Here is a 27,860-nt window from a genome sequence, read left to right on the forward strand (position 1 = left end):
GGCGCACAGGAGGGCAACCCAGGGGAGGCCGACCGTGACGGCCGGGGTGGCTGATGCCACTCACGCAGCTGACGCGGTGGTGCATTGACGTCACCGACTCAGCGTGCAGGGCCGGGCTGGCTTCGCCTGTGCAGTCCCCATGGCCCGCAGCCCTTGACTACTCCAAACCTTCGGCGCAGGGGAACGTAACTGCCGAGTGCCGACGCTTTCCGGGCTTCTGGCAGCTTCAGTCCACAGTACGGTTCAGGCAGGTTGGTACGGTTGGTTGCAGTACGTCGTCTGACTCGTCTCCATGAATCCGGCATACACGGTGCGTGCTGTGGAGTCCACCAGAGACCACTGTCCCCACCGCGTGGCATTGGGCCATCCAGCACAGGTCTTCGGCACCAGTCGGCACGAGCCTCCAGGTGTCGCATTTGGACAATATTATGACAAACAGCGAACTCCGCTCATGACAACGGGCGCGTAACGCCGCGGGTCGGCATGCGCGGTGGATCGCCGCTGCCCGCCGCCGCTCAACTGCATGGGGGCTGCGGGCATGATGCACATTCCAGAGAGGCACGATTAATCTCCAAGCTGTATGTTACCTATTACTCGTAGGCCAGCCCTCAACGCTGCTGTTACTGCTGTGCACCTGTTTTGCATAGCAATAGAACTTAGCACCAAGCTGGCGACGCTTTCAGTCTCCAGCTCCAGGCCCACCCACAACGCAATAGATCATACCGCAAGCAGACAGCTTAAATGGTGAGCGCGGCGCGAGGGGCACGTGCGAAACTTGCAAAACCAGGTAACCTTACTTTGCGCGTGCAGGGTTGCAGCGCTTCAGTTGATGCAAAAGTGCGTGCTCCTGGATCAGAAGCTATCTGTAAACCCGCCAAGCAATCCAACGAGGGCTCGGCGCATAGTGTTGGCTCCAGCAGAAGTGGGGACGCTGTCGTCATAATTACACCAATCGCACGTAAGCTTATGGTTTGGGTGGATACAGAGCCCCAGGGAGCGTGGCGGGCCTTTGTGAGAGGACACAACGTGGATGCATGCCGCGAATTTACTTCTCTGCTGTCTTCTCTAGTTTGAAGCGCTGATGAGTTTCCGAAAATGATAGAGGTGATATTTTGTTATCTTTAGCATGCCATCGCCTACAACTGACGCAGAGCGCAGGAGGGAACGCCTGGTTTCAAGACGCGGAGACGCTGGTTTTTAGCTCATCTGTGCCCCATTCCTGTTATGTACACAAAATCACTATGATTATTATGGTTGACACATTACGTGCTCTCTGGCCCTCACAGAATCGAACTCGCCCAGGTCTTCGGCGGTCGGCTTGAGTCGGGAAGCTTCGAGCAAAGTGCCCGCAGCATCCGTCAAGATAAACAACAGGCGACAAAGTGCTGACAGGCAAGCAGGTAAGCTCAAGCTTGACCCATGGAAAGAAGTTTTCCCGTCGCGCGGTGCCCAGCTGCTGTCCCTGTTCGAGTGCACGAGTGAAGAACACAGACCGGGCGCACACAGTAACATAGGGTGCCCGGCTCCCGACCTGTCGGTTGCGGGCACGTGATGGGGGGACTATACGACAGAGGAATGAACACCTGAACACTGTGCATATGGGGGATGGGCTCGTGGTAATCGAAATCTCTCAGCAGCCTCCTCACACACGCACAATTCTTTACTCTGCTGCCTGTCCACTCGCCTGTCCAACTACTACCAGTCGGGGATTTCTTCTCCTGAAGGTTAGCACGAGCTGCCCAATTTCCGGGATCAGTAGCAACCATGCTGCTTGCTTCCGAGCATGGCATTTGCGCAATCCGCGGAGTCTGCTAAACGCAAGCTGGCAGGGGCGAGGTGTCGGGGACAATCAGAGAGCTCCTCTGTGCGCTTCTGCAACCTGCCGGCGGCTTGGTTGTTCTAGGGCTATGTGCTAATACTGCTCCAGCTATCTGCGGAGCCCTAGCTCGATTCCGAAGGGCGTGAAGCGCGTTTTGCAACGAGGCGTGCTCGGTGTCGTCGAGCCTTAGGGTTCTCACGCCTGCGGCCGTCCAGCAGCAGCTGTGACCACAACTCCAATTGCATAACGCTATTAACTTGACAACAATTGCATGTATTCCATCGGCATGGCCGCAAGCAGGCCTCGAGCACTGATTGTGCGTCCTCACGTCTTCGCGCCTTGCCCTTGCAGGTCTAACCATGGCCGCGGGATCTGTTGGCGTCTTCGCCACCGATGAGAAGATTGGCAGGTAAGAGCCAGCGCATGCACGTTGTTGAAACGTGGTCAAGCCCTTGCTCTCAATTCTGACCCAACTCGATGGTCGCTCAGTTTGGCCCAAGGCGCTCTTTTAGGTGCCTGATGCGCGTGCTGGCGGTAATTGCAACTGCAGTGCTGCGGCTACACCTGCCGCTCCTTTGACGCTTGTTTCCAGCCAGGGTTGATGTGTGACCAGCTGGCGCACCTTCCTAGCTTTGCACGCGGGGCTGCACACGGTCAGCAGGAGTAGCAGCACAGCGGCCGCTGAGCTCTCGCCTCACGTTCTCGGCCCACCTACGAATCTGCACCTGGTGCCGCCACCTTTCCACCCCACCGCGCGCGTCTGTGCCGTCATCCGCCACCGCATCCTCACCACGTCTTTCCCATCCGCCTCCCAACCCCGCTTATGCTGCTGCTTCCCCCTTGCCACGCCGCCTCGCAGCCTGCTGGACCAGTCCATCACGCGCCACTTTCTGTCGACTGTGACCGACCAGCAGGGCAAGATCTGTGCCGAGTATGTGTGGATCGGCGGCTCCATGCACGACGTGCGCTCCAAGTCGCGCACCCTGTCCACCATCCCCACGAAGCCCGAGGTGCGTACCGCACTTGTGTGTCTACATGCGTGAGCATTGGCGGGCAACCCATATTGCCATTGCTCCGGTCTGCCTGAGGACGAACTGCGGGCCCGCGGAGGATGACTGGCCCGCAACAGGAACGGCGTGGTGCCGCATGCACGGCAACTGCACATGCGGGGGCAACGCCTGCGCATGGACGCTGTTAACCGCCTCCGCCCCGCTTGTACCTGTGCCCGGCTGTCGCCTTCATGACCTGCGGCGCGTGCACACGCCTCCCCCTCTCCCTGTTCCTCCCGCAGGACCTGCCCCACTGGAACTACGACGGCTCCTCCACCGGCCAGGCCCCCGGCCACGACTCAGAGGTCTATCTCATTCCCCGCTCCATCTTCAAGGACCCCTTCCGGTGAGGGCGGCTGGCGGCGGTGGTGCTGGGTGGCGGTCGAGCGGGCGGGCAAGCAGGTCTGGCAGGGCCCTGGCAGGCAAGGGGCTAGTGCAGAGGTCACAGGAGCATCCGCAGACACACGGGGCGGCATCGGGATGAACACCAATTCGACAGAGCACCCGCCTCACCACCTCCTTCCGGCCTCCTCCCCAAATCCACAGCGGCGGCGACAACATCCTGGTCATGTGCGACTGCTACGAGCCGCCCAAGGTCAACCCCGACGGCACCCTGGCCGCGCCCAAGCCGATCCCCACGAACACCCGCTTTGCCTGCGCCGAGGTGAGGGGAGGTTGTGTGTCTCTAGTCGCCAGGCGGGCTGCAGGTGCCGCCTGCGCATGCGCTGGCGTGCTGCGATGAAAGGGCGGGCGCCTGTAAACCGCTCGAACCCGCTACCTACGCGCCCCTTTAAAACACCCGACTGACCCCGCGTTACGGCTACTGAGTACTGACCTTTCGACCCTGCACCCTGCCGTGCGCCTGCTGCACACGCCCAGGTGATGGAGAAGGCCAAGAAGGAGGAGCCCTGGTTCGGCATTGAGCAGGAGTACACGCTGCTCAACGCCATCACCAAGTGGCCGCTGGGCTGGCCCAAGGGCGGCTACCCCGCCCCCCAGGGCCCCTACTACTGCTCGGCCGGCGCCGGCGTGGCCATCGGCCGCGACGTGGCGGAGGTGCACTACCGGTGAGCGCGGGGCGGCAAGGTTGGGTGTGTGGATGGGTGGATGGGGTGGAAGCGTGAGGCGTGGGGAGGTGGGGGCTGAGGGAAGGGCGAAGGAGGTGAGGGAAGGATAAGCAGGGGAGCGAGGGAGGAGAGGGAGGGCAGTAGCGAAGGAGGGCGGAGGGAGAGGGACTGACGAAGAGAGAGGAAATGCACGGGAGGGCGCGATGCCAACAAAGCGTGAGCTTAATGGTGGTGGACAAGTGGAAAGAGTTGGCCAGGGGGCTGTGTACGGACCAGCCAGCGCTGACAGGGGAAGGTGGGCTTGACAAGGGGCAAAGCGGCTAGCACAGGCAGTTGTGCAACCGTTCCTGCACAGCTCGGGCAGGAACGGGCGGCACTGCCAAGGGCAGGGGCAGCTTGAAGCCCGATGCATGCACCCGCCATCGTGTGTGACCTAGAACAGTCGCGGCCCGGCTCGTCACGGGCCGTGCCATCGCCTGCCGACCCACGTTGCGTGTTCGTGCCCGCACTCGAAAGCGCCACCCTTCCCCTCTGCGCCATCCCAACTCACCACACCTGGGACGCCTCCCCCGCCTCCCCCCACCTCCGCAGCCTGTGCCTGGCCGCGGGCGTTAACATCAGCGGCGTGAACGCCGAGGTGCTGCCCAGCCAGTGGGAGTACCAGGTGGGCCCGTGCGAGGGCATCACCATGGGCGACCACATGTGGATGAGCCGCTATATCATGTACCGCGTGTGCGAGATGTTCAACGTGGAGGTCTCGTTCGACCCCAAGCCCATCCCCGGCGACTGGAACGGCTCCGGCGGCCACACCAACTACTCCACTAAGGCCACCCGCACCGCGCCCGACGGCTGGAAGGTGCGCCGGGTCGGGTCGGAGGGTTGCGGCGTTGTGGAAGGGCGGCGGTTGGGGCGGTTGGACAGCAGGTGCGTGCAGGAGGGAAATGGCAGCTGCCTTGCTGCCCGGCGCTGGCACTGGAGGACGGCAGGATGAGGAGTCGTGGGTGCCTTTGCGGTCCCCAGCTGGGCACGGAAGCGCCGCAGTAGCGGCACGTGGCGCGTCGTTGGTAGCCCCAACACCCCATCCCAACTGCTCTCTATTCCTGCTCCCGAACTTCCCGCCTCTCCCCCACGCTCCCTATCTCCCACCCGCCCCCAACGCCCCGCCCACAGGTCATCCAGGAGCACTGCGCCAAGCTGGAGGCGCGCCACGCCGTGCACATCGCCGCCTACGGCGAGGGCAACGAGCGCCGCCTGACCGGCAAGCACGAGACCAGCAGCATGAGCGACTTCAGCTGGGGCGTGGCCAACCGCGGCTGCTCCATCCGCGTGGGCCGCATGGTGCCGGTGGAGAAGTCGGGCTACTATGAGGACCGCCGGCCTGCCTCCAACCTGGACGCCTACGTCGTCACCCGCCTCATCGTGGAGACCACCATCCTTCTGTAAGCGCAGGAGCAGCGGCACGCAGGAGCAGCAGTGGGCGATGGTGGTGGTGGCGTTTGTGCTGGCCTGAGCGAGGGGGGGGCCACGGAAGGGCGATCGTGGCCAAGGCGGAGGGAAGCGGCGGTCGAGCCGCGTGGTGATCAAGGTGAGGCGTGGTGCGCGTGTTTGCATTGACATGCGGGCTCGTTTGGCGCCGTGGCTTGAAGCTGGAGCAATTCCAACTGCATTTGGTTTGCCGGGACGTGTAGCGGTTCAGGAAAGATGGGGTGACGGCAGCGAGGACCCGCTGTGTGTTCTGGTCCAGTCTGCCAAAGGGACTTCGGACGCAGGATGCTGCATCATCTGTGGCGCAGTCAACTGATCTCTACGAAGAGCCGCAGTGCCATACCATTTGTCGTGTGCGTTTCGAGCCTGGCTGTGTGGACGCCGGCGCAGAGGTCGCCTGGTTGTGTGCAAGTGTATGCCGTCGGCGACGGAAGGGAGCGTACACCGTGCGGCCAAGCGACACGGCGCTCTGTACGTGCCCGTCGTCAAGTGCATGAGCGGAGGACCCCGCGCAGCGCGGGGTGCGTGGCATGACGTGAGCTCTTATTGGCTGTGCGCGACGCATGCGTTCCCTCATGTAGGGGAGGCGTTGCATACAGGAACGGTCGCGGCCGTGTTTGGTGTTCAAACTGTGTTTTGTCTTGGTATTGTGTCCTGGTTCCAACAGTGGTTGGGTGATTGTGCACTTGAAACATTCTTTGTGTGGGTCGGACCCACTCTGTCGTTCTGTAACACGGGAAAGCATACGGCATTTGCCGTGCGCGACGCCAACGAACTACCGTACATGCGCCTAAGTGGTGCTATCGCCTGGCCGGGCGCCCTATGCGCGTCAGAAAACTTCCAGCCAGCCAGCAACCTGTTGGTACAGTCACTCCGGCGTTCGACCAGCGGCACACTCCTGCCCTGCCGTTGCAAATTGTTTGCCATCTGCTGGGTTCTGGGAATCAGCTGCACCCTACGGGACTTCACCAACCTGCCTTGCCACTGTCCCATCACACACACACATACACGGATGGCCCGCTTCCCGACGCCACGTGCTAGGAAAGGCACCAAGGGCACCCCTGAAAGACACATACCCGCCCGGCCTTGCCAGAACTTGCGAAACCTGGACACAACCTTCCCCAAGCACACACACACACACAGTTTCTCCTTGCAGTGCGACTGTTTCCTTACGGGATTGGTTCAAAGTTAATCCCCAAGCACACACACACACACACACACACACACACACACACACACACACACACACACACACACACACACACACACACACACCAAGCACAAAAGCCAGCTAAATACGAACTCAGCTCCCACCTCACGCTCCCACCTGTACAGACTGTCCAACGCCTGTAACACGAACCTCAAGAAGCTTCCTGCCGCGCAGTACGGTACGGAGGATGGAGACACCCAGGGATGCACATCAGAACCCCCCGAACCCAATCCACCCCCCCCCTCCCCTGTTCCCCTGCCTTCCCTAGTCCCCTGGGTGACACCCAATGCTCACACAGGCAAGACATGCCCGCACGGGCTCACTGAACCACGCAAGCAGAAACACAAACTTAGCCCTTGAGTCCACTTATGAACTACGGGAGGGGGGGGGCAAAGGGAAGGGTAAGTGGGTGCATAGGGAACGGTTTGCACTTTCCAAGCCCTTTGTAGATAACCGGGCTCAAGACGCAATTCACGTGACTTGTGAGGCTGCCCTGCTCACCGCTGTCCAGAAAGACGCCTGCGCGCTCACGGGCGTGCGGATACGGGCCCCTATCCCTAATGGACCATAGCGCTCCCGCGCGGTCAGGTGCGGAGTGGCGTGGTGTCTGGGGCGCGGCCCATGGGCGCGGCCCGGCGTGGTCCTTCAGCGGTCTTCGCCTTTGCGCCCAGCACCCCAGCTGCGCCCTCGCCGGCTGGCCACCGCATCTATGCGGCAGCTATGCCCAGGCGGGTGCACACACCCACGCCCGCATACACCAACGCCCTACAGGTGCCTGGCATCGCAAACTCTGATGACCATGTTACAGGGACCAATCATTCCCAAACCCACTCAGTTTAGTGCCGGGCCGCGGGGTTTCGGTTCTTGCACTGTTGCACCGTCTGTACGCGCGCGCGGGACTGCATGGACTCATGCAGGTGTGCGGACCCACAATGGTACCGAGTCGGACAGTCAGACTGTCGTCAGTTGTCCACCCCCCCTGGTTGTCCGAAAACACTTTGTTGCCCCCCCCCCCGCACCCCTTCCCTGCCCTGCGACGCGCCGCATTCAGAGGTCCACCACAGATCAGTCTTCCGCCACCCGTCCCTCCAGCCGTCCGTCAACCATGACAAACCACACCGCACACCGCATCTACAAGATGTCAGCAAAGAAGTTTCCATCGGGCTTCTTCTTCGCCTCCATTCCCTTCGTCCACTTGGTGCGCTCGCGGTCCCGCTTGCCCTTCTTCTTCTTTCCGCCGCCGTCGCTGTCACTGTCGCTGTCGGCATCGTCATCACCATCGCCTGCAGCGGTGGCCGCTGCTTTCCCGCCGGCAGCGGCCGCGCCGCCGCCCCCGAGCGCCGCCGCCAGTGCCGCCGCCGCCCGGTCCCCAGCCGCCTTCTCGCTTGGCTTGGCGGCGGCCTTGGCGGCTTTGGGCTTGACAGTCGCCTCCATTTTCGCCCTGGCCTTCGAGTCCTTGGCATCTGTCTTCCCGCCCTTTTGGCCGCCGCCCTCGCCTTCGCTGCCACCGCCGCTGCCCGGCGCCCGCTCGTCGTCCTCGCCCTCGCCCTCCTCGTCACTGCTGTCGCTGAAGTCACTGCTGTCAAAGTCCGACTCGTCCTCGTCCTCGTCATCATCCTCGTCCTCCTGCGCATCCCCTGCCGCCTCGCCGTCACCGCCGGCCTCCTCCTCTGCGCCCGCCTGCGCGCCCTCCTCAGCGCCCTCCTCGCCCCCCTCCTCCTCCTCCTCCTCGCCGTCCTCGTCGTCGTCCTCATGCAGCAGCGCCAGGTCCCACAGCTTGACGGCGCTGTCGTGCGACATGGACACCAGCACGTGCTTGTCAGCCGACAGCGCCAGCCGCTCCACCTCATGGTCCTGTGTTAAAGAGCACAAGGAAAACGTTGCGCAAAGACAGTGTATGCATGGTCCTGTGTGTGTGTGTGTGTTTGTGTGTGTTTGTTTGTGTGTGTGTGTGTGTGTGAAAGTGAAGACGCGCGGTCGCACATGTGAGTGTATGGGTAAAAGAGCACGGCGGAAATGTGCGTGTGTGTGCACAGTCTGGTGTGTGGAAGGGGTAGTAAAGTCCGCACAGCATCAGGTGCGGATTACTGTACGCAACATACGCAAGTGAGCCGTGTCTGGTTAAGCCTGGGGTTTTCCCATCCTGCTGCCACGTGGCCATGTGCCGGCGCGGCCCCACTTACCCCGTTGTGTTGGCCCAGTATGCCCAGCAGCCGATTGGGCAGCACGCCCACCACCCGCACCGCACCGTCGCTGGACCCAGTCAACAGGGTGTCGTCGTCAAACGCCACCAGCGCCTGAACCGACTCGGGGTGGCCCGGGAACCTGGAGGCGTGGCGCGGCGGGGTGGGGAGGGCAGGGGGAATGCGGGAGGTGAGCAGATGCGACCGCACTCCGGCACGGTCGTCGGAAGATCAGGTGGGCACTGGGCAACGCAACCGGGTTGTGGGCTGATCCACATAACTATTTGTGCCGCATAGGAGGGAAACACATCGTGTGTATACGCTTGTTCCTGTGTCCCTCAACAAGCAAACACACGCTCTCACCTGTCGCTGCAGTCGTTGAAGTAGCCCCACGAGTAGAGGTGCAGCACGCCGCTCTGTGTGCCCGCCACCACCTTCTTGCCGCCCTTGACGCAGCAGCAGCTCAGCAGCTCGTCGTCGTTGTCGTCCTCACTGCGGGCGCGAGCCTTGCTGCGGGGCGGCAGGGGGAGAGAGCGGGGGCACGCTCGCTGGTGTTTGTGTGGCGGAGAGGTAGGGTGGACATAAGGATGAGGCGGGATTGAGCAGTGTGGGGCAGCACTGGCTCTAGGCAGCGCTTTCAGTGCCGTCACAGCACCGAACAGGCGCTGCCTCAGCCGCCGCCGCCACGCGCATGACTCGACCTCCAGTGCGGCGCCGCCACACCGCTGTACCCCACTGCAGTCCCGCCGCCCCGCCCCACCGCTTGCGTAGGTCGTGCACTGACAACGTGGCGTCTCCGCTGGTGACCACCAGGCACTGGTCCTTGGCGTGCAGCGTCATGTCAGTGATGTAGTCCGTGTGCTGCGCAGGTGGGGGCACGTGTGTATGTGTGTGTGTTGAAAAGAACAACAAAATGAAGCCGCCCAGACGTGTGTGTGTATGTGTGTGTGTGTGTGTGTGTGTGTGTGTGTGTGTGCATATGAGGGCGTGAGGGATGCTGGCCAGGGCAGGTGTTTACCCTTGTGGGCAGCCCACCTCCTTGCGCCCAACGCCATCGATATTCGGCACGCCTAACGCCGCCGAGCTCGGGCACGCAACCCCGCATTGCCTAGCTCCCCACCCCACAACTACGCCCGAACACACGCCGCGCACAAACACACACACACACACACGCTCACCTGCGTGTACCGGTAGATGGGCTTGGCTGCGCGGCTGTCCCACAGCAGCACCAGCCCCTCCTCGTCCCCGCTGGCGAACACGCTGGGCGCGCACTCCAGGCCATACACGCGGCTGACCTGCTGGTCGTGCTCCGACCCATACTCCTGCGGCGTGCGGGCCACGCATGACCACAATCACGAGGCCCGCGGCTCAGGTGCCCAGCTCGGTGACTCATGTCCACAGCGACCCGCAGCAGCCCGCACTGACCCAGGGGCCTAGCTCGGGGCACGCTGCTGCGCCTGGGCGAGGTGGTGGTGTGCCGCGCGCCCCATCGTCCGGACCACGTGTCCGCCCTCACAGCGCGCCGTCCATGCCCGCCCGCCCGCCCCACACCACGACCATGCCCACAACCCAGCCCCCAACCCCCCCGCCAACCAGCGCTCTTCGCACTCACGTGCACAAGCTTGCCCGTGCGCACGTCGTACGCCCTCACGGCCTTGTCCGAGTACCCCGCCAGCAGCCAGTCATTGCCGCCCGGCATGAAACACACGGCCCGGCAGGAGGGCGCCTCGTCCTCGTCATCCTCCTCCCCGCCGCCCGCGTCCTCGCCCGCCCCGTGCTTTGCCTTCTTCTTCTTAGAGCTAGGGGCGGCGGAGCTGGCGGGCGCGTCTATCGTGAGTGAGAGCGCGTAGCTAAGCTGGCTGCTGCTGCTGCTGCTGCTGCCGCCTGCGGCAGCTGTGGTGCCGTCATCTGCGTTGTCGGCAGGCTGCGGGCAGGAGAAGGACACGAGCTGTACGGCGCCGCTGACCAGCCCGGCCGCCAGTAGGCCGGCGGAGGCGCTGACCGCAATGTCCTGCAGCACGGAAAGTGGGATAGCTAGCATAAGCGGTAGACGGTGGTGATGGTTATGTGAGTGTATAGGTGTCTGCCTTGGGGGTGGGGATGTACGGTGTGCAACCGCTTAAGCAGTATACTGTACAGCCGCCTCCCTCGGGCTGCACTGTGCAGCGCACCCACCAGTGGCTGTGCAACTAGGGGCACTGTGCAGCTTGGAGTGTTCATGGCGCCGTCGCTACGATGCGCGCAACGCAAGGATGCGTGTTCGGCGGAGGTGCACACCACGCCCTAGTCCGCTCCTCGCGACGGCGGAGCCACCGACCCACGTCGCTATTTATGGTGGGTGGCTTGCGAATGTAAGAACTTTGGTTATGTCCTGTCACTATGGCCTCCTGCGCTTGCCCCAAGTGGCGAACTGTTGAGAGAGGGGTTGTGTTCAACGATTGGTCGCAAAGTCCTGGTATGATGGCGGCAAATACTGTAAAATTGTAAGTTAGTGCAAACTGAGGCGTCGACATTTGTAGGCCGTGCTGTTATGCAGGGGCTGCGAAATGGGCGACGCCATGCAGACACGCAGACTCCTGAGTCCGAGGATGGTCAGCCGAATTGCCCTTGCAAACTTATGCTTGTGAAGACACGAAGAAATCCTTATTTGAATGAATTGTAGTTCCGCCTGGAGGTGTTGCAAAGCACAGGCACAATGAATTGAAGAGTAGGAAGCGCTGGGCGCAGGATGAGCACCCAAATCCTGTCTCAAAACCTTGAGACAGGTACGGGCTTATTCGCGCGAACTGTGGCATGGCTCCAGTCACGGAACCGGTGAGCGGCTGCTTGGTGCCACCACACACCGAGTCCTTGGCGGCCAGACATCGTGGCCTCCCAGCGAGTTTGAGTTCGTTTGTGTATTATTCTGGTATATCTGATGGCATTCTTAGCGGCAGGCTTGAAGAACGACCTCTCACCTACCGCAGGCAACATGCCCCGTTGCTCTCGCCCTCACCGCTGGCCGCTGCGATGGCACCGACCACATCACAGGTAAGTGTAGGCAATGATGATTTACATGGGCGCGCGTGGTCCGAGCGTAAAGCCATTGCACCGTCACCGTTTATGGCGCTCCGTGGCGACTGCCCTCCCTGCACGCATTCACCTGTCCTTCCCCATATCCCCCAGGCTCGCGCGTCACATGTACAGCTCAGGCCTCGGAGTTCTCGGTGGCGAACCCGTGTGGCGCCGCGGGCCTTCCTAGCACCGGCTTTGCCTACAGCCGACAACAAAGCTTCCGACCGAGCCATTGCGGAGGTTGACGCATTGAGCAATACGGCCCCTGGCAGCCATGCCCCCCTGCACCTCAACGGGCACAGAGAGCACAGCAGTACTGCGGATGCACACAGCGACATGCACAGTAGCCATGTCAGCTTGAACGGCCACAGTAGCCCCAACGGCCACGGCGGCCTCAACGGCCACGGCGGCCTCAGCGGCCGCACCCTGCCGCTGCCGCCCCGCGCCCCGGACGCGCTATTGGCGCCCGCCCCATGGCGCGCACCTGCGCAAAGTAGCAACCGTGGCGGTGGTAATAGCAGAAGTGGCACCCGCTCTGTCATGCAGGGCGTGAAAGCCGATAGCCAGGAGCAGCACCACCGGCAACTCCAGCACCACTCGCAGCAACGTGCGCGCCGTGCCAGCCCTGTGCCCTTGAACGGTCACAGCCTGCACGCACCCACTCCAGCCAGCAGCCACAGCTCACGCGGCGCAGGCGTGGCGCTCTCGGCGGCCATCCGCGAGGCGGCCTCGTGGGACGAGCTGGCCGATCTGTACGACAGCGCAATGCAACAAGGCGGCGGCGGCGGCGGGTTCCGTTCAGGCCACGTGTCAGCGGCCCTGGCACGCCTGCCACACCTGCGAGGCGCGTGCTTGGCCTCGCCTGCAGCCGCCGCCGCCGTCGCCGTGGTCGCGGACGGCCACCAGCTGCCACTGCCGCTCGATGGCGCGCGCAGGGTGGACGCTCACGTGGGTCCAGGAGCAGCCGCGATCAACGGCACCACCACCAGTACCAGCTCCACCACCTCCACCACCACCATCGCCACCAGGGCCAGTGACAGCGGCGTGCACGGCTCGGGCTGCAGCCGCCACGAGGCGCTGCTGGCGGCGCTGCTGGCCGACTTCAACGCGCACACGGCGGCGGGCGCCTATGGCAGCCGGGAGCTGAGCAGCTGTGCCTGGGTACTGGGGCGGCTGGGGCGGCGCGAGCGGGCGGACCTGGTGGGCGAGCTGGTGGACCGCATGCTGCCGGCACTGGGGGAGGAGGACGAGCAGGAGGAGCCCGGGCAAAGCAACGGGTCAAGGCGTAGCCGTGGCGAAGCAGGTGGTGGCCAAAGTCGAACTGGTGCAGTCAGCGAGGCACCGGAGGCCGGACCGGCGGCCGCACCGACAGTGCTGGACCTTTCGAACGCTGCACTGGGCATGGCGCGTTTGGGCGTGACGCGGCCGGAGCTCTGGCAGCGGCTGGCGGCGGCGGCGGCGCCGCGGCTTCAGCACTTCGGCACCCAGGAGCTGTCCAACCTCGTTTGGAGCTTCGCCCAGGCACATCGGGCGGCCTGCAGGCTCCTACCCGCAAGGCCGCCGCCGCCACAGCCAGCGTCGGAGGCAAGGCCACCACCAGCCCCGGACGCTCTGCACCCGGACTGGGCGCCCTGGCTGCGGCCGTTCGTGCAGGACGCCGCGGCGGACCGGGCGCGGCGCGTGCTGCGGCGCTGCACCGCGCAGGAGGCCGCTAACCTTGTGTGGTCGCTAGCAACGCTGGGGCACGCGGACGCACGCACGGTGAAGGTGGTGGCTGCCGAGGCAGCGACGCGCGCCGGCAGCCTGACGCCGCAGGGTGTCAGCATGACGGCGTGGGCGCTAGCGACCATGGTAGCCAACATGCGCACCAGCAACATGCGCGACGACGAGTGCAGCGCCGGCATCGCCAGTGGCAGCAGCGAGGTTGTCGATGGCAGCGAGCTCAGCAGCATCGATGACAACAATGACACCGGCAGCAGCAGTGATTGCGGGACCGCCGGGACCGCCGTCAGAGCACGCAAGCCAAGCCCAGCGGAGCAGGCGGCGGCTGCCACGGCAGAGGCAGCGAAGGCGGCTGTTGCGCTTGCAGCGGCGGCCAAGGGGCGCATCTGGTGTTATTCCGCACAGGGCCTCTCGAACCTGCTGTGGGCGCTACGCGGCCTGGGCAGCCCCGCGCGCAAGGCGCTGCTCACGGCGGCGGCCCGCGAGGCCGTGGTGCGCCTGCAAGACCAGCTGTCGCCCTTGGGCCTGGCGACCCTGCTGGGCGAGTGGGCGGCCGCGGGGCTGTACCACCCAGGCCTGTTTGCGGCGGTGGCGCCCGCGGCCCTAGAGCGGCTGTCCGGGTTCCGCCCGGGCACACTCGTGCGGCTGCTGGCAGCCTACGGCGCCGTGGGGTGCTGCGAGCGGCAGCTCTTCCTGGCGGCCGCAGACTTGCTGCTTGGCACCGGTACCAGCACCAGCAGTGGTATCAGCGAGGGTGCAGATGCCACAGGTGCGCGCGGCGCGGCGCAGCGGCGTCCGCTGGACGGCCTGAGTCGCGGCGAGTGCTTTCAGCTGGTGTGTGCGTACGGGCAGGTGGGAGTGCACGTGCCGCAGCTCATTGACGCAGCCCTTGCGCGCATGGTGGCGCCGGGGGCGGCATCGCCGCCGGGAGCAGCAGAGCTGCAGCTGCACCTGGAGCTGCCGCCGCGGGCGGCATGCCGGCTTGCAGCCGCGCTGGCGCTGCTGGGGCACCGGCCAGCGCAGCAGGCGCCGGGTTCAGGCGGTGGCGACGCGGTCGATTCGCCCTGCAATGGCGTTCCGTCGGTGCCAGCGCTGCGAGGTGTGATGCTGGACCTGCGGCGGTTGCTGCTGCCGGCTCTGCCCTCACTGGAGCCGGTGGCGGCGGTGACGGCCGTGTGGGCGCTAATGCGGCTTGACCTGGCGGGCCCGGCGGCAGCGGTGCGCCTCGGCGAGCTGTTGGTGCGCCGCTGCGGCTCCGCGTCGTCATTCGCAGCAGCGTCAGCGGCCTCGGGTGGCGGCCATGCTGGTGCTGGCGGCGCCGCACGCGGCGCGCTTGCCGCTGCTGTTGCCAACGTAACTCGGACGGCAGCAACAGTTGGCGATGGGCGCATGCTGGCGAGGCTGCTTTGGGTGCTCGGGCGCGGCGCGGCTGCGGCGCTGCAGCAACAGAAGGACCTACAGCGCCAGCAGCAGGTGGTGGTCGCAGGGTCGGCACCGGAGGCAAGCAGCGCCCTACAGGCCGCAGCAGCGGCTCGGGAGCTGAGCGCAGCGCTGCTCGCAGCTGTTATGGTGCTGGTAGAGGAACGGCCAGAGGCGTTGGCGCGAACGCCGGAGGCGCTCGCCGCGGCAGCAGCCGCTCTGAGTGAGGTGCTGGCGACGGCGGCGCCGCGGGCTGCACAGCCGCCTGCTCGTGGCAGGGGCCGCGGCAGCGCGACCGCCGCTCCCACCTGCAGTGTGCCGGACGTTGAGCTGCGCGAGGCACTGGTGGAGGTGTGCGAGCAGGCATTCCGCCGCGCCAGTGCCGCCAGCGCTGCTCCTGCAGGTGAGCGTGCGGCAGGACGGCGTGGCCCCAAGCGCCGGCACTCGCCGCAAGGCCAGCAGGCGCAGGCACAGGCGCAGCTGCAGATGCTGTCCGACTGCCAGCTGGCCGAGGTAGTCCGCGCGCTGTGTGTCTCGGGCGTGGCGGAGCAGGAGCCGGTGCTGCGGCAGGCGGCAGCGCGGGCGGTGGCGCGCCGTCTGGTGGCGCTGGTGGAGGCAGCTGCGGCTGGCGGCACCGCTGCCGCCAGCGCACCGCCAGCGGCGCTGTCGGACGAGCAGGCCGGCGATCTGGCGGCGCTGCTGGTCGCCGCCGCCCGCCTGCAGCTATTTGGCCAGCCCGCGGCGCTGCCTGTCCTACGCGCGGCGGCGCAGATGCTGGCTGCTGCGGGCAGGGCGGCTGCCCCGCGGCCTGTCCTCAGCGTGGTGCAGCTTCCGCAGCTCCTTGCCCTCTTGCGCTGTGACCCAGCCGTGGCCACCGCCACATGCGGCGGCTGCGCACCCGAGGCGCCCGCGGTGCAGGCGGCCCTGTACACGTTCGTGCTGCGGCAGGCGATGCCGTTGCTGCCCTGGCTACCGGATGCAGCCGCGGCGCAGGCCCTGGCGGACGCCCGGCGGCTGCCTCCGTCGCTGGGCTGTGGCGGCCGCTCAGTCCCAAGTACGGAGGGTCACCAGGTGCGGGCAGTGCACACGGCAGCTGCCACTGCGCTGGTGTGGCAGCAGGGTGGTGGCGGCAGCTCAGATGCCGGTCACGGCAGCGGTGGAGGCGAGGGCCCTGTGCACACAGCCGGGACCACTGCCACTAGCCAGCCGCTGAGTGGTGCACCGGACGCTGCGGGCGGGCGGCAGTGCACGCATGTGCGGCATGGGCGGGTGCGCGGCGGCCCCGGACTGCGTCCCGAGCCCGGTGCCGAGGTGGCTGTGCTGCCGGGCGTAGAGCTGCATGTGCGGTCTGGTGGTGGTCCGCGTGTTGCTGGCGACCCAGCCGGCACCGTCATCCTGGTGCGGCCGGACGGCGCGCATGGGCGTGTAGGCGCGGCTCCGGGCGGGCGCCAGCGCAGCCACCTTGCAGCCTGAGCCGGCCGGCCGGCCAGCCGGAGGAGTCAGGGTTGGCGATCTCGGAGCATGGCGGATAAAAGGCAGCTGCTGTTTGCGCGCATGTATATGTCAGAGAAATCGTGTATGCTTAGCGATGCGCTTCGACTAGGGTCAAACTTTAGCTTACAGGGCTGGGAGTACGGTATGGGCAGAACGTGTGAGCCAGGGCATAGACAGCAGTCCCGCACACATGGAGGTCGAGGACATACCGTAGGGTGTGAGTGGGGCTCTATATGAACTGTACGGCATGCGGTAGAAGTGCGATGAAGACGGGTTACGTGCATCCTTGGATGCCCAGTGGACTGCCGGAGCCTTGGCAGTAGTCAATAGCCCCGACGCTAGGTGTAGATACACGAATTGGACAAAAGTTTGAGCCTTCCTTGGGAGTTGGGACACAGGCAGCACGGGTGTTCACAGCATCCTTGCCCGCGGACTGGCAGCTCCGCTGATGGCTACGTGGGGCCTCTTGCCGAATCCGATGTAGCAACCAGATGCAGGACTCCTTGCCTTACGCCGTGTCAGAACACCGAAATGCACCGACACAACTTACGGCTCCGCGGGTGCGTCTTTGCCCCCACAGTGGGCCATCCGTGGCTCTCGCGGAAGTCGGGCAGGCTCTTCGCTAGCTCTTAAGCCCTCTTACACCGTCCTGAGTGGACGCCGAGGCAACGCGACCACTACACAAACCAGCTACATAAAAGACTGCATTAAGGTATTCCGTCAACTGGATTCCAAATCCTGCCGCCGATCCCTCCATGTACTTCACTTCCAGCCACAACCGTACAGTGGAGCACATTTGATGTGAATCGTTCACCTGGCGTTCAAGACTCCATCCAGCTGCTCTAGGTGTGGGAGTTACCAACAGTGCATTAGGGTGCATGTCATTAGTACCAGCTGCAGTCTCGCACGCGCATCCAATTACCTTGCAGCATGTTCTGCGATTGACGCTACCTTGCATGCCGCAGCTATACTGTGCTATTTGCTACCCACCGCAACCGCAATCAGCAGGCGCATATTGATACATGGATCACGGACTCAGCCCCACACTTGCAACAATCTCAGAGGCCGCTTCGACGGTCTGTCCCTCGTTGCAGGTACACAAGTACCGTATGTTCCTTACGCGAACGCACTTCACATTCATTGCTTGAGCAGTACCGCCCTCTACATCAGCTGGTGGGACAGCGCGTTGTTGTTCTCTTGCCGTTGCGCTGCAGACCCGCATTGCAGCAAGTTCTGATAGCAGTACCGATTTCTCGACTGAAGTCGCTCGCCACACCTCCTCCCAACGCTCGGCGTCCGACCCGGAAAGCATCGCCGCAAGCTACCACACCACAGAAACACAACGACACAAACCCGCCCACACAATGCATAGTAGTCCTCGGTGCTCCTGACTGCTTGACGCACACGCACTCGCACCGGAGCATGCACCGAAGAATGCACCTCCAAAGCTCACATCATCGCGCACATGCGGACGCCGGTTCTACCGCCACGACAGATCGCTATGTGTATGTATAGGAACGACGGACGCCCTCCGCCCCCTCATAGGTAGTGGAAGTACCCCGGGCCTAATCACAGGAAAATGCAGGCCAGCAGGTGCCTTGATGGTACGACGTGCAGGTAGCGCCCGGGCACCACGTCACGACACGGGCACACACGCACATTCAACCCGTGCACGCAGCACATCTCAAGGACACCTCCACACGTCACCTGCCCTTGTGCTTACCTACCACACCGCTCTCGGACAAAAACGCAGTCCAAGACTGCAACCCAACACCACCAAAACACCCGCGCGCGCAATTCATGGTGATGCTGCCGCCGCATAACAATTTCGCGCTCCACCCAACCCAGCCCACAAGGTTTAGCTGCGCCAACCCCGCCGCTGCTCTGACCGCTCCTGTTGCCGCCCGCCTCCTTCGCTAGGCCGCTACCCGCGCCAGTATCGCTTAGGCGCACGGGCCCGCGACGCCCAGGCGGGCCGCATCCGCCGCCGGCCACGCCTCCCGCCACTAGGCATGGAACGAACTTACGCCGACCCAGCCCGCCGCCGCGGCAGAGCTCGCGAGGGCCTGCGCGCTCGCCACCTCCTGCAGCTTGTCCACGATGCGGCGGAAGGAGGGCCGCTGCTTGGGGTTGCCGGCCCAGCACCGGCTGGCCATTGACATGTACCAGCCCGGCACGCCGTCGGGCCAGGGCGGCCGCACGCCGTCGGCGATCACGGTCTGCAGCAGCTTGATGGGCGTGCCGGTCAGGTTGGAGAAGGCCACGCCGCCCGTGTACAGCTCCCACCTGGGCGGACGGGGGTTCCAGGCATGAGTAGTCAGAATAAGGCGAGGTTGAAGGTGCGGTCGGGAGTCAGCGGGTAGGGCGTGCATCGGAGGCTGGCGAGGCCCAAGGGTTCGGCGGTGTCAGGTCCCGCGGTGCAGCGTCACTTGACAAACAACACTGCGCAAGGTAGCTAAAGACACCCGACACTTCTGATCTACGGCAAGACAGACGTAGCCGTTGCTCGCTGCGCAGCTCGCTAATTGCCGTCCCCAAGCACCACCTGCACCACCACTGCCGCCACCTCAAACCCCACGCTCAACCTCGCACTCACATGAGCAGTCCGAACATGTACACGTCGGCGCTGCGGCCGAAGCGTTCGCCGCGGTGTACCTCGGGCGGCAGGAAGGGCAGCAGCGTGGAGCGGTTGCGCTGCAGCAGCTTGCGAACCGACTGCGCGCCCTTGCTGAAGCCCACCACAGTCATGCCTGCAGCCGCAACGGCGGGTTGTCGGGTAAGGAGAAGGAGCGCACCAGGCACAGCCGCTTAGGGGGTAGCCGTCCATGAAAAGGACGGCAGGCTAATCACGAGGGACAAGAATGTGAAGGAGGACGAGGGGGCATGCAGCTGCGGCTCATGCGCGGGAGCCCTCAGCCTGTGTGCATCCGCATAGGCTACAACCCGCCACCGCTACTGCCACGAAGTAACACAGCACCAGTACCTGCGACGACCCCACTCACGGCAGCTACCTTCCCCGCACGCACGGTCCCGCCCGCCCGCCCGCCCACGCGCACACCTGCGTCTTTGATCTTGACGATCACCTCCGGGCCTATGGACCGCCCCTGCATCGGCCGCTCGGCCGTGTAGCGCTCCGTCTGCACCACCGACATGTTGCCGCCGCGACCGCTGGAGTACGACACACGCGCGCCCGCGCGCCGCCCGTTGCCGCTGTTGCCGCTCGGGATCAAGTTGGCGCCGCTGACGTGCGTGCGCGGCGTCGGCGGCGTCACGCGCGGCGTGCCGCCGTCGCCGCCGTGGCCTGTTCCTACCCCGCCGCCGCCGCCGCCGAACATGCCGGCGGCGCTGCCTGGCGGCAGCGCCAGCAGCACGTTCTCCGGCCGCAGCTCGCCGTGCGCCATGCCGGCGGCGTGTAGCGCCGCCATGCCCGCCGCCACCTGCTGCAGGATGGACAGCAGCACGGACATGTGCGGCGTGCTGCCACCGCCACCGCCGCCGCCGCCGCCACCGCTGATCCCGACCAGCGCATGGTGGCCGCTGCCGCCGCCGCTGTTGTTGTTGGAGGCCAGGGTGGTGATGGTGGTGGTGCCAAAGGCGGGCGCGGTGTCGGTGTTGCTGACCGGAAAGCCGCTGCCCGCCACCAGCGCCGCATGCGGCACGGCGTGGCCCGCGGCGCTGAAGGGCCCGGTGCCGGGCCCGGCGTCATCGCGCGACACGCGCGTTTCCGGCAGCGTCGGCAGGAAGCCGTGTGGCTGCAGGAAGCCGGCGGCGGAGGCGTGGTGCGGCGACACCAGCGACGGCACGCCGCCGCCGCCGCCGCCGCTGGGCGGCGGCGGCCCGGTGCTGCCCAGCCCGCCGGAGGCGGCGGCGCCCGGCGCGCCCAAGCCCGCGCCCAGGAAGTAGGGCTGTGGGCCACTGGCGGCGGGGGTGGTGGGGTAGCCCGCCTCGCTGAGCGCCGAAGCGCCGTACGGCGGCCCGCCCAGGGAGTCGGCGGTGCTGACGCCGCCGCCGCCGCCGTAGCCCATGACGGTGCTGTTGGTGCCGTCCTGCGGCGCGGAGGTGGCGGCGGCGTTCAGCAGCAGCATGCGCCGCTGCAGCGCCTCGCGCAGGCTCAGCGAGGGGAACAGCTCCAGCATCAGCGCCAGGCCGCGCTTAAACTTCTCGCGCCGCGGCAGCACCGCCGTCAAGTACACGCCGCCGGCCGGCAGGTCTGCGCCCGCCGCGCCCGCCAGCAGGTCCGCCAGCGCGTGCGCCTGCACGCTCAGGCCGCCGCCGGCGCCGCCGCTGCCGTACAGGTGCGGCTGCGCCGCCGCCAGGTGCAGGGCCCGGCCGCCGGCGCCCAGGGAGCCGCCGGCGGCGAAGGCGGCGGCGGCTCCACCGCCGCCGTGGTGGGTGTTGAAGCTGCCGCTGGGGATGGGCGGTCCGGAGCCGTGACGGCCTGCGGCGCCTGCGGCGCCCTTGGCGCTGCCTGCCACTACCTCGTAGACGAGCGGGTACACCATGAGCACCCGCAGGATGTTGGGGTGCCGCACCGTGCTGAGCAGCTGCTGCGCGGCGATGGTCATGGCCTCAGACTCCAGGTGCCCTGCGGCACGCACGACATGGCAAGACGCGGTGGGCCCCGGGGTAAGTCGGTATTATTACATGATTACATTACCGATTCCGGCCTCAGCGCACTGCGCCCCGGCCCCATCCTGCCTCCCCCTCCCCATCCGGCCCCTGCCCCCCTCCGCCCCCCCGGACCGCCCTCACCCGGCCGGCCGTCCATGGACATGTGGCTGCGCATCATCTTGACCGCCACCGCCCGGCCGCGGTAGGCCGCCAGGTACACCGACACGTTGCGGGTGCGGTTCATGTCGTACAGGATGTCCACCAGCTCCGGCCAGCCCTGCGCGCACGCATGCGTACAGAGGAGGTTGTGTTGCCACCGTGGCACCTCGGCACCGCTCCCATGCAAATGAAGCAGTAAGAAGCAGAGCAACGCGGAGGGCAGGAGAGACGAGGTGGGGTTGATTCACTGCATCGCAACGCAGCGGGGCCGAACTTTAAAAGGACGCACGACGGCGGCGGCCGCGGCGTGTGCCCTCCCGCCCGAACGCCCACACCCAGACGACGCCTCCACGCGACCAATCACCAACGAACCCAGAACCCAAAGAAACAACATAGCCCTGACACCCCTCGCACCTGCAGCTCCCGGCTGCTGCCTGTGAGGTCCCCGTCCTCCCCAAGTTCGCCTCCCTCCATGGGCGGCGCCGAGCCGTGGCCGGGCCCCGGGGTGTCCGCTGACACCCCCGACGCGCCGCTAGTCCCCGCCAACGCCGCCGCCGCCTCCGAAGCGATGCTGGACGGCAACGTGTCTAGCACGCGGACGCGGACCTTGGCGCTGCCGTGCGCGGTGCGGGCGCCCGGCCCGTCCTGAGACCCCAACACGTGCGAGCCGCCGCCGCTGAGGCTGGCAGTCAGTGCGCTCATGGGGTGCTCCAGGCCCGGCGACAGCTCCGGAATCACCGCCGCCGCCACGCGCAGCCGCGGCGGGCTGGACTTGCGGCCGTCATCGGGTTGCGCCGCCGCCGCAGCCGCCGCTGCCGCAGCGCTTAAAGCCACCTCCTGCAGCGTACCCACCACGCCGCCGCCGCCCGACCCGCTCGGCGCGGGCATCTGCAGCGACAGCTCAATGTTCTCCGTCGTCAGCATGTCTGCGGCCGCCTGCGCCGAAGCCGCATTCGCCTGGGCCAACCGCAGCGCGCCCGAGCCTGACCCTCGCCCGCCGGCCGCCAGCGCCGCCGCCGAGCCGAACGGCGACGCCGACGCCAGCACCCGCGGCATGGCTACATCTGGCAACAGCGGCATCCCGCCGCCGTCGATGCCGGGCGGGAGCGTGAAGCTGAGGCTGCCCGGCGTGGGGCTAAGTGCGTCCCGGCCGGGGCCAGTCGACGTGGGCGACGAAACCATGGGCACCGCCGCCGCGGCGCCCTCCATGCCGTCCAGCAGCGAGGCCTGTGTGGCCTGGCTGACCTCGCCGTCCGGCCCCACCGGCGGCTGGGCTGCGTCCTGGGGCGGCTCCGCCTGAGGCCGCTGCCCCTGGCCCTGCGGCGACTGGCCTGCGTCCGACTGGCCAGGGTCCGACAGGTCCGGCTGCGCCGTCAGTGGAAAGGAGCCGGGGTCCGGCTGCGTTGCTGGCGCCGCGGGCTCCTCGCCAGAGGACCGCTGCTGTGCGGCCGGGTCCTGCGACAGCGTCGCCGAGGTGGGCGCCTGCCCCAGCGACGACTGCTGCTCGTCCGAGCTCGCCGCGAAGCCGCCGCCACTGCTTGCTGCGTGCTCCGGCGGGATGCGGTGCCGGCCCTTGCCTCCTGGCGGCGTCCCGGCTGACGAGGGCCCGCTGGTGGACCCCCGCGCCGACAGCACCATCGCGTTCACGGCGGCAGTGGCGCCAGCCACCGTGAGCGAGGGTGTGTTGCCGGTGGAGGCGGCCGGCGGTGGCGGCGGCACGCCCCCTGATATCGGCGCCAGCACTGCCGCCGCGCCGGCAACCGCGGCCGCGCTCAGCGGCGGCTCGTCGGACGCGGGCATCATAAGCCCGGCATACGCGAGCGCCTCTGCCGCCGCCGCCAGCGCCTCCGCTGCGTGCTGATTGCCCGCGGCGGTGGTCCCCCCGGGGTCCATGCTGCGCCCTGCGATCTCGAAGGACGGTCTCAGCGAGGAGGCATTGGAGCACAGGCTGTTGCCGGTGATGGTGCGCCGTACGCGGCCGCGCTGCTCCACCGGCCGCGGCGCCTGCTGCGGGTCCTCTGACAGCACCGCATACCTGCGCGCGTTCCGTGGTACGGAGAGTGAGCGCGAGGCTGCAGTGCGAGGCTGCAGCCGGCTGTGCTTTACTATGCGGTTGACTCCGCTTCGTGCGGCCGTTCCGACCTACTTGCTTGCAATCGCAGTCAGCTGCAAATTATGACCTTTGATATTCTATGACCTCTCCGCCGCCAACCAATCCTTACCAGCAGCCGGCGAGCCCCGACTGTCATACGACATCTAATCCTGCCCCCGCGCCCACATACGGAACAACACAAAGGAGCCCGTGCACGCACCATTCGTGCCGCAGCTTGCCCACCAGCTGCCCGAACACCGCCCGCGACAGCATGGCTGCCAGGTCCGCCCAGGCGGCGCGGCTGAAGGACAGGTTGAACTCGTTCCTGCAGCACACACGTGGCGAGCAGGCACACGACCACCACAGGCACATGAGGAACCAGGTCACCAGCCGGCGTGCAGACCACGTACGGTAGCGGCCAGGCCATGCGCCCCAGTCGGGCCAAGCCCCAAGCAGCCCCCCCCCCTGTACCGCACCCCTTGCACACGCCCCCCGACGGCCGCCCCACGCACCGTGCGAACACGTACACGCATCCCAGCGAGCGGCAGCGGTGCACCAGCGGCAGAATGACCAGTGTGCCGGCGGTGGCGGGCCGGCTGTTGTTAAGCGCCAGGTCTCGCGCCACCATGCGGCCGCCGCCAAAGTACTGCAGCGCGTCCTTGATGATCATGATGTCGCCAGCCTGGCACCGTGGCAAACCCAGACACGAAGACAAAACGCGTAAGCACGAGAACACGAGCGCGCTGCTTCTGATTTTCCCCCCTCTGAAGCCCCAAAACGCGCCGTGACAGCGTTGCGTCTGTAGCGCGGCCGTGTGCCCCTGCCTAGGCCCGACTGCATGGCCACCCTAACCCCAGCGTATGAATCTCCTTCGCCCGCAGTCCCTTTCCCCTGTGCCCACTTCCCCATGGCCCACCTCCAGCACGCTCATCAGCAGTGTGCTGTCCGTGCCTATCTTGATGCACTCCACCGGCACGTGCTCCACTGGCGGCGCGGCGTTGCGGCCGCCGCCGCGCGCGCCGCCGCTGCGGAGCATGGCCCTGACGCTGCCCTGCGCCGACAGCGCCTGGCCCCGCTGGCCGCTGTTGCTGCTGCTGTCGCCCGACACCATGCCGTCCTCGCCGTCCATCGCCGACCCCAGGACCATGCAGTCCATGGTGTCGTACCCCATCGGCGAGCTGCCGTTGCCGTTGCCGCTATTCCGCCCCACCACTATCCCCGTGCCGGCGCCACCGCCCCCGCCCCCGCCTACAGCACCATTGGCTGCAGCGGTGCCTCGACCCCCACCTCCGCCTCCTCCTGCCCCGCCCGCGGGCACGAGCACCAGGCCACCCATGGAGGAGCTCGAGCTACTGGCCGCCGACGGCTGCACGCCCATAGGCGACGCCTGAGAGCCGCCGCCCATCACGATGCCGCCCATCCCTAGAGCCAGCACGCCAGGGCCCCCACCTCCACCTCCGCCTGTCCCGTAGCCGCCGTAGCCGCCGTACCCGCCGTACCCGCCAGCACTGCCCGCCGCGCCCACGCCGCTCCAGGGTGGCAGGCCCAGCCGCCCTGACACCTGCAGCAGCGGCGCCGCGTACACGACCGCGTGCTGCAGGCGGCTGGACACCAGCGCCAGCCGCACCTCGGGCAGCGCCGTCCCGGGGCCCGCCGCGCCGTCGGCCAGGAACACAGGCATGTCATAGGCAAACGCCCGCGCCAGCCCGTCCAGGTCCGTGGCGCCCAGCAGCCGCGAGTAAAAGGAGGCGCGCGCGGTGGCCCGCGTGGTGGTGATGGCGCCCGCCGCCCAGCCTGTGATGAGCTTGGTGGATGCGTGCCAGAACTGCTTGGTCCAGTCGATGGGCTCCACACTGCCCAGCGACAGGCAGCCCACCACCGTGTCGCTGCCGTTGGTGGCGGTGACGGGTAGGCAGGCGAAGGCGCGCAGGCCCTTCTCCCGGCACAGCAGCTGCCAGTCCAGGGGCCAGGCTGCGAAGGGCGGCGTCATCTCCGTCGCCTGCGAGGTGCTGTTGCTGACGTCGCGCGACAACAGCGAGGGGCCGCGGCTGGTGCCGCCGGTGATCGTGGCCGTGCCCGTCATACCGTCCATCGACACGTTGCCCGCCGAGCCGGTGGTGGCGCCGGGCAAGGCGCCGGCCCCGTCGTGCGCCTGGTGCTGGTGCGGATGCGGCTGCGACAACGACTGCTGCAAGCCCCGTTGACCTACGGCAGCAGCCACGAACTGCGCGCCCGGGTTGATGTCCATGCTGGGCGGGGGCATGGGCAAGTTGCCAGGGCTTGCGGGCGTGGGCCGGCCCCACGGCGGCGGCACGCCGCCTGGCTGCGCCGCCGGTGAGGCCGCCATCGCCACAACACCCGGGTCACTGAGGTACAGTGGCTGGCCCGAGCATGCGGCCGTCTCCACGCTGGTGTCGCTGCCGCGCAGCACGTGCGGGTCCGACATGCCCACCTGCAAGGGGCGAGGGGCGCAGCCATAGAGCGTGAGACTAGGGGCAGCAGCCTTGCAAAGGGCCATGCAGCGGGCACATCGCGGGATGACAATCCACTAACGCGCAACGCCCCAACACACACACACACACACACACACACACACACACACACACACACACACACACACACACACACACACCTCCACCGTCGTCGCTGCTGCCAGGCTGTTGGTGGAGCTAGTGCGGGAGGGCGGCCCGCGCCCCCGGTCGCCGCCACCAACCCCCAGCCCAGGGCCCTGATTGAGGAACTGCACGCCGCTGTTGGTGCGGCAGGAGGAGAAGGACGCTCCCGTCGTGAGTTTATTATACTCCAAGTGATACGCCGCGCCTGTGGCACATAGTATACGGTACATCAGCCGGGATGATGTGCCTGACACACTTATGCCAGGCTCTGAATGCGTGGTGACTGGCGGCCGAAGTTGAAGGACCTGGTCCCGAATGCCAAGCCTCCGCCACCAGCCCTGCACACCCTGAGCCCCACATAATAATCTACAACCCGCATGATACTCACCCAGATGCTGGAAGACCTCCCCATCAGAGGACAGCGCCGTGAGGCAGGCCCACGAGACTGAGAGCCGCTGGCATAGCAACGCCATGATGCGGCTGACCTGCAGGGCCCCAACCCCGGCCGGCCGCAGGTGCAGGTGTATATATCGTGAACTCCAGAAGAATCAACCAGGCAGGCAGTAAGGACTCTCTCCCTTCGTGTCAAACGTGTGATGGTGGGGTGTCGCAGCACAAAAGCTGCCCGCCGGGACACCCGCCCAGGGCGTTCCAGTACCATACACGCCACCCCCCAGACGGTTTGCAGCTCGTTGAACACGGTGGCCGCCTTCAACACACGTGCCGTGCCGCTAAGCCAGTCAGGATTATGCGCGAGGGCGCTTGCATAAACCGCGGCCGTGCCTGATGGAGTGCTACTCAGTCTCACGCTACCAGCGCACCTGCATGCGCTCTGACGTATGTCCAAGCAGCTCCTGGAGCAATGCGACAACGCGCATAACGCCATCCTGCGCCGCTGGCAGCGAAACGTTTTGTTGCCGATGCCCAAATTGCTGCCGCTGGCCCTCAGCGTAAGCTTCTGATGCATTTTGCTGTTTTACTGCTTCTTCCTGCGAAAGCGCTGTGCCGCTCGGCACGGTCGACCCAGCCGGAGCAGCCCCGTCACCCGGCTTCGGTCGTGCCGAGCCCGCAGCTGTGGAATGTCCATCCACAGCCTGAGACTTGAAGCAGCAGAACATTTGGCCTGCTGAAGCCTACGTAGGTCCCCTCAGAGCATCTACCCCGGCGTAAGCGCTGGCGCTTGACCATGGGGATTCGCTAGCACAATGTAATAATATCTCCATGCTAACAATACTTGGAACAAGGCATCGGTCCGCTGAGAGGTTTGCAAAATCGGACGCAGGCTAAAACCCGTAAGCGTGAAGCTATAGTGTCATATTACAGTGTAAAAGCGTCAGTTTTGCAGGTGTCCAACACCCCGTCCGATACACCGCTAAGGCGAAGGGGGGGCACACCCTGCTCATCTCAAGCGCCTCCCTCCATCCACTCCAGGTGACCCGCACGGTCCCGCTGGATATGCTATGCGATCTGCGAGCCCGTGTTTCGAGGCGTTACCGTGGCCCAGTATGGCCGATGGTTGCAGACAACCCCCCTCCCCCAAATTCGCTATGGGCCAACAGCTTCAAATGTTCAACCCCGGCACGAACCCGACACATCAGGCCTGTCACAGCCACCCACGCGGTGCTGTGCACGGGTGCGTTGGCATGCCCATGCCTCACATGCAATACTTGACCCTCTGATGCGCATAGATAGCCAGCTTACCCGCTACCACGCCGCTGTCTCGCTGTCCATTGGCTTCCTCGCCAAGGGCCAACAACGAACCCCGGAAAATGCCCAAGGTGTCATCCCAGATTCTAGTTGATAACCGGCACCCCCAACCACGCAGGGGGACGGCCTTGCAGGCTGACCGCGATGAGGCCCCAGCCCCGGCGTTACCTTCGA

The 27,860-nt window shown here is 66.0% G+C and overlaps 4 protein-coding genes across 4 annotated transcripts; 2 read left to right on the forward strand and 2 right to left on the reverse strand.

The window, feature by feature from the left end:
• The first annotated feature begins 593 nt into the window (after nucleotides 1–593).
• Nucleotides 594–6,164, forward strand: CHLRE_02g113200v5 (uncharacterized protein). Its single transcript, XM_001699850.2, has 11 exons — nucleotides 594–744; nucleotides 811–958; nucleotides 1,287–1,400; nucleotides 1,635–1,724; nucleotides 2,171–2,228; nucleotides 2,679–2,829; nucleotides 3,111–3,214; nucleotides 3,415–3,532; nucleotides 3,748–3,935; nucleotides 4,527–4,791; nucleotides 5,106–6,164. Exons 1-11 carry the CDS (start codon nucleotides 742–744, stop codon nucleotides 5,376–5,378), a joined length of 1,512 nt encoding a protein of 503 aa, XP_001699902.2. The 5' UTR covers nucleotides 594–741; the 3' UTR covers nucleotides 5,379–6,164.
• A 1,256-nt stretch (nucleotides 6,165–7,420) lies between these two features.
• CHLRE_02g113250v5 (uncharacterized protein) lies at nucleotides 7,421–11,323 on the reverse strand. Its single transcript, XM_001699624.2, has 7 exons — nucleotides 10,989–11,323; nucleotides 10,426–10,824; nucleotides 9,992–10,135; nucleotides 9,574–9,674; nucleotides 9,177–9,323; nucleotides 8,814–8,955; nucleotides 7,421–8,484 (listed from the first exon to the last, which is right to left on the reverse strand). Exons 1-7 carry the CDS (start codon nucleotides 11,031–11,033, stop codon nucleotides 7,762–7,764), a joined length of 1,701 nt encoding a protein of 566 aa, XP_001699676.2. The 5' UTR covers nucleotides 11,034–11,323; the 3' UTR covers nucleotides 7,421–7,761.
• Nucleotides 11,324–11,453: 130 nt separating this feature from the next.
• CHLRE_02g113300v5 (uncharacterized protein) lies at nucleotides 11,454–16,865 on the forward strand. The gene is made up of 3 exons (XM_001699849.3): nucleotides 11,454–11,627; nucleotides 11,780–11,843; nucleotides 11,979–16,865. The coding sequence occupies exons 2-3, from the start codon at nucleotides 11,823–11,825 to the stop codon at nucleotides 16,479–16,481; spliced, it is 4,524 nt and encodes a 1,507-aa protein (XP_001699901.2). The 5' UTR covers nucleotides 11,454–11,627; nucleotides 11,780–11,822; the 3' UTR covers nucleotides 16,482–16,865.
• Nucleotides 16,866–16,877: 12 nt separating this feature from the next.
• Nucleotides 16,878–27,293, reverse strand: CHLRE_02g113350v5 (uncharacterized protein). Its single transcript, XM_043059918.1, has 11 exons — nucleotides 26,801–27,293; nucleotides 26,368–26,464; nucleotides 25,997–26,184; nucleotides 24,281–25,816; nucleotides 23,877–24,046; nucleotides 23,585–23,689; nucleotides 21,687–23,307; nucleotides 21,255–21,390; nucleotides 19,561–21,087; nucleotides 19,099–19,252; nucleotides 16,878–18,788 (listed from the first exon to the last, which is right to left on the reverse strand). Exons 1-11 carry the CDS (start codon nucleotides 27,095–27,097, stop codon nucleotides 18,509–18,511), a joined length of 6,111 nt encoding a protein of 2,036 aa, XP_042927552.1. The 5' UTR covers nucleotides 27,098–27,293; the 3' UTR covers nucleotides 16,878–18,508.
• Nucleotides 27,294–27,860: the final 567 nt, after the last annotated feature.

This window comes from Chlamydomonas reinhardtii, chromosome 2 (assembly GCF_000002595.2).
Source record: "Chlamydomonas reinhardtii strain CC-503 cw92 mt+ chromosome 2, whole genome shotgun sequence".
NCBI lineage: Eukaryota > Viridiplantae > Chlorophyta > Chlorophyceae > Chlamydomonadales > Chlamydomonadaceae > Chlamydomonas > Chlamydomonas reinhardtii.

Excerpts from the sequence above, each read along its gene's own strand:
- CHLRE_02g113350v5 (XM_043059918.1), bottom strand. The coding sequence starts at position 27,097 with ATGTTCTGCTGCTTCAAGTCTCAGGCTGTGGATGGACATTCCACAGCT. Across the intron at positions 26,185-26,367 it reads GGAGGTCTTCCAGCATCTGG|GCGCGGCGTATCACTTGGAG; the intron begins GTGAGTATCATG and ends TATGTGCCACAG. Across the intron at positions 19,253-19,560 it reads CGTCAAGATCAAAGACGCAG|GCATGACTGTGGTGGGCTTC; the intron begins GTGTGCGCGTGG and ends TTGCGGCTGCAG.
- CHLRE_02g113200v5 (XM_001699850.2), top strand. Across the intron at positions 1,725-2,170 it reads GGGGATTTCTTCTCCTGAAG|GTCTAACCATGGCCGCGGGA; the intron begins GTTAGCACGAGC and ends TTGCCCTTGCAG. Across the intron at positions 2,229-2,678 it reads ACCGATGAGAAGATTGGCAG|CCTGCTGGACCAGTCCATCA; the intron begins GTAAGAGCCAGC and ends GCCGCCTCGCAG.
- CHLRE_02g113250v5 (XM_001699624.2), bottom strand. The coding sequence starts at position 11,033 with ATGAACACTCCAAGCTGCACAGTGCCCCTAGTTGCACAGCCACTG. Across the intron at positions 10,825-10,988 it reads CCCTAGTTGCACAGCCACTG|GACATTGCGGTCAGCGCCTC; the intron begins GTGGGTGCGCTG and ends TCCGTGCTGCAG. Across the intron at positions 9,324-9,573 it reads GTGCACGACCTACGCAAGCG|CAAGGCTCGCGCCCGCAGTG; the intron begins GTGGGGCGGGGC and ends GCCGCCCCGCAG.
- CHLRE_02g113300v5 (XM_001699849.3), top strand. The coding sequence starts at position 11,823 with ATGGCACCGACCACATCACAG. Across the intron at positions 11,844-11,978 it reads TGGCACCGACCACATCACAG|GCTCGCGCGTCACATGTACA; the intron begins GTAAGTGTAGGC and ends CATATCCCCCAG.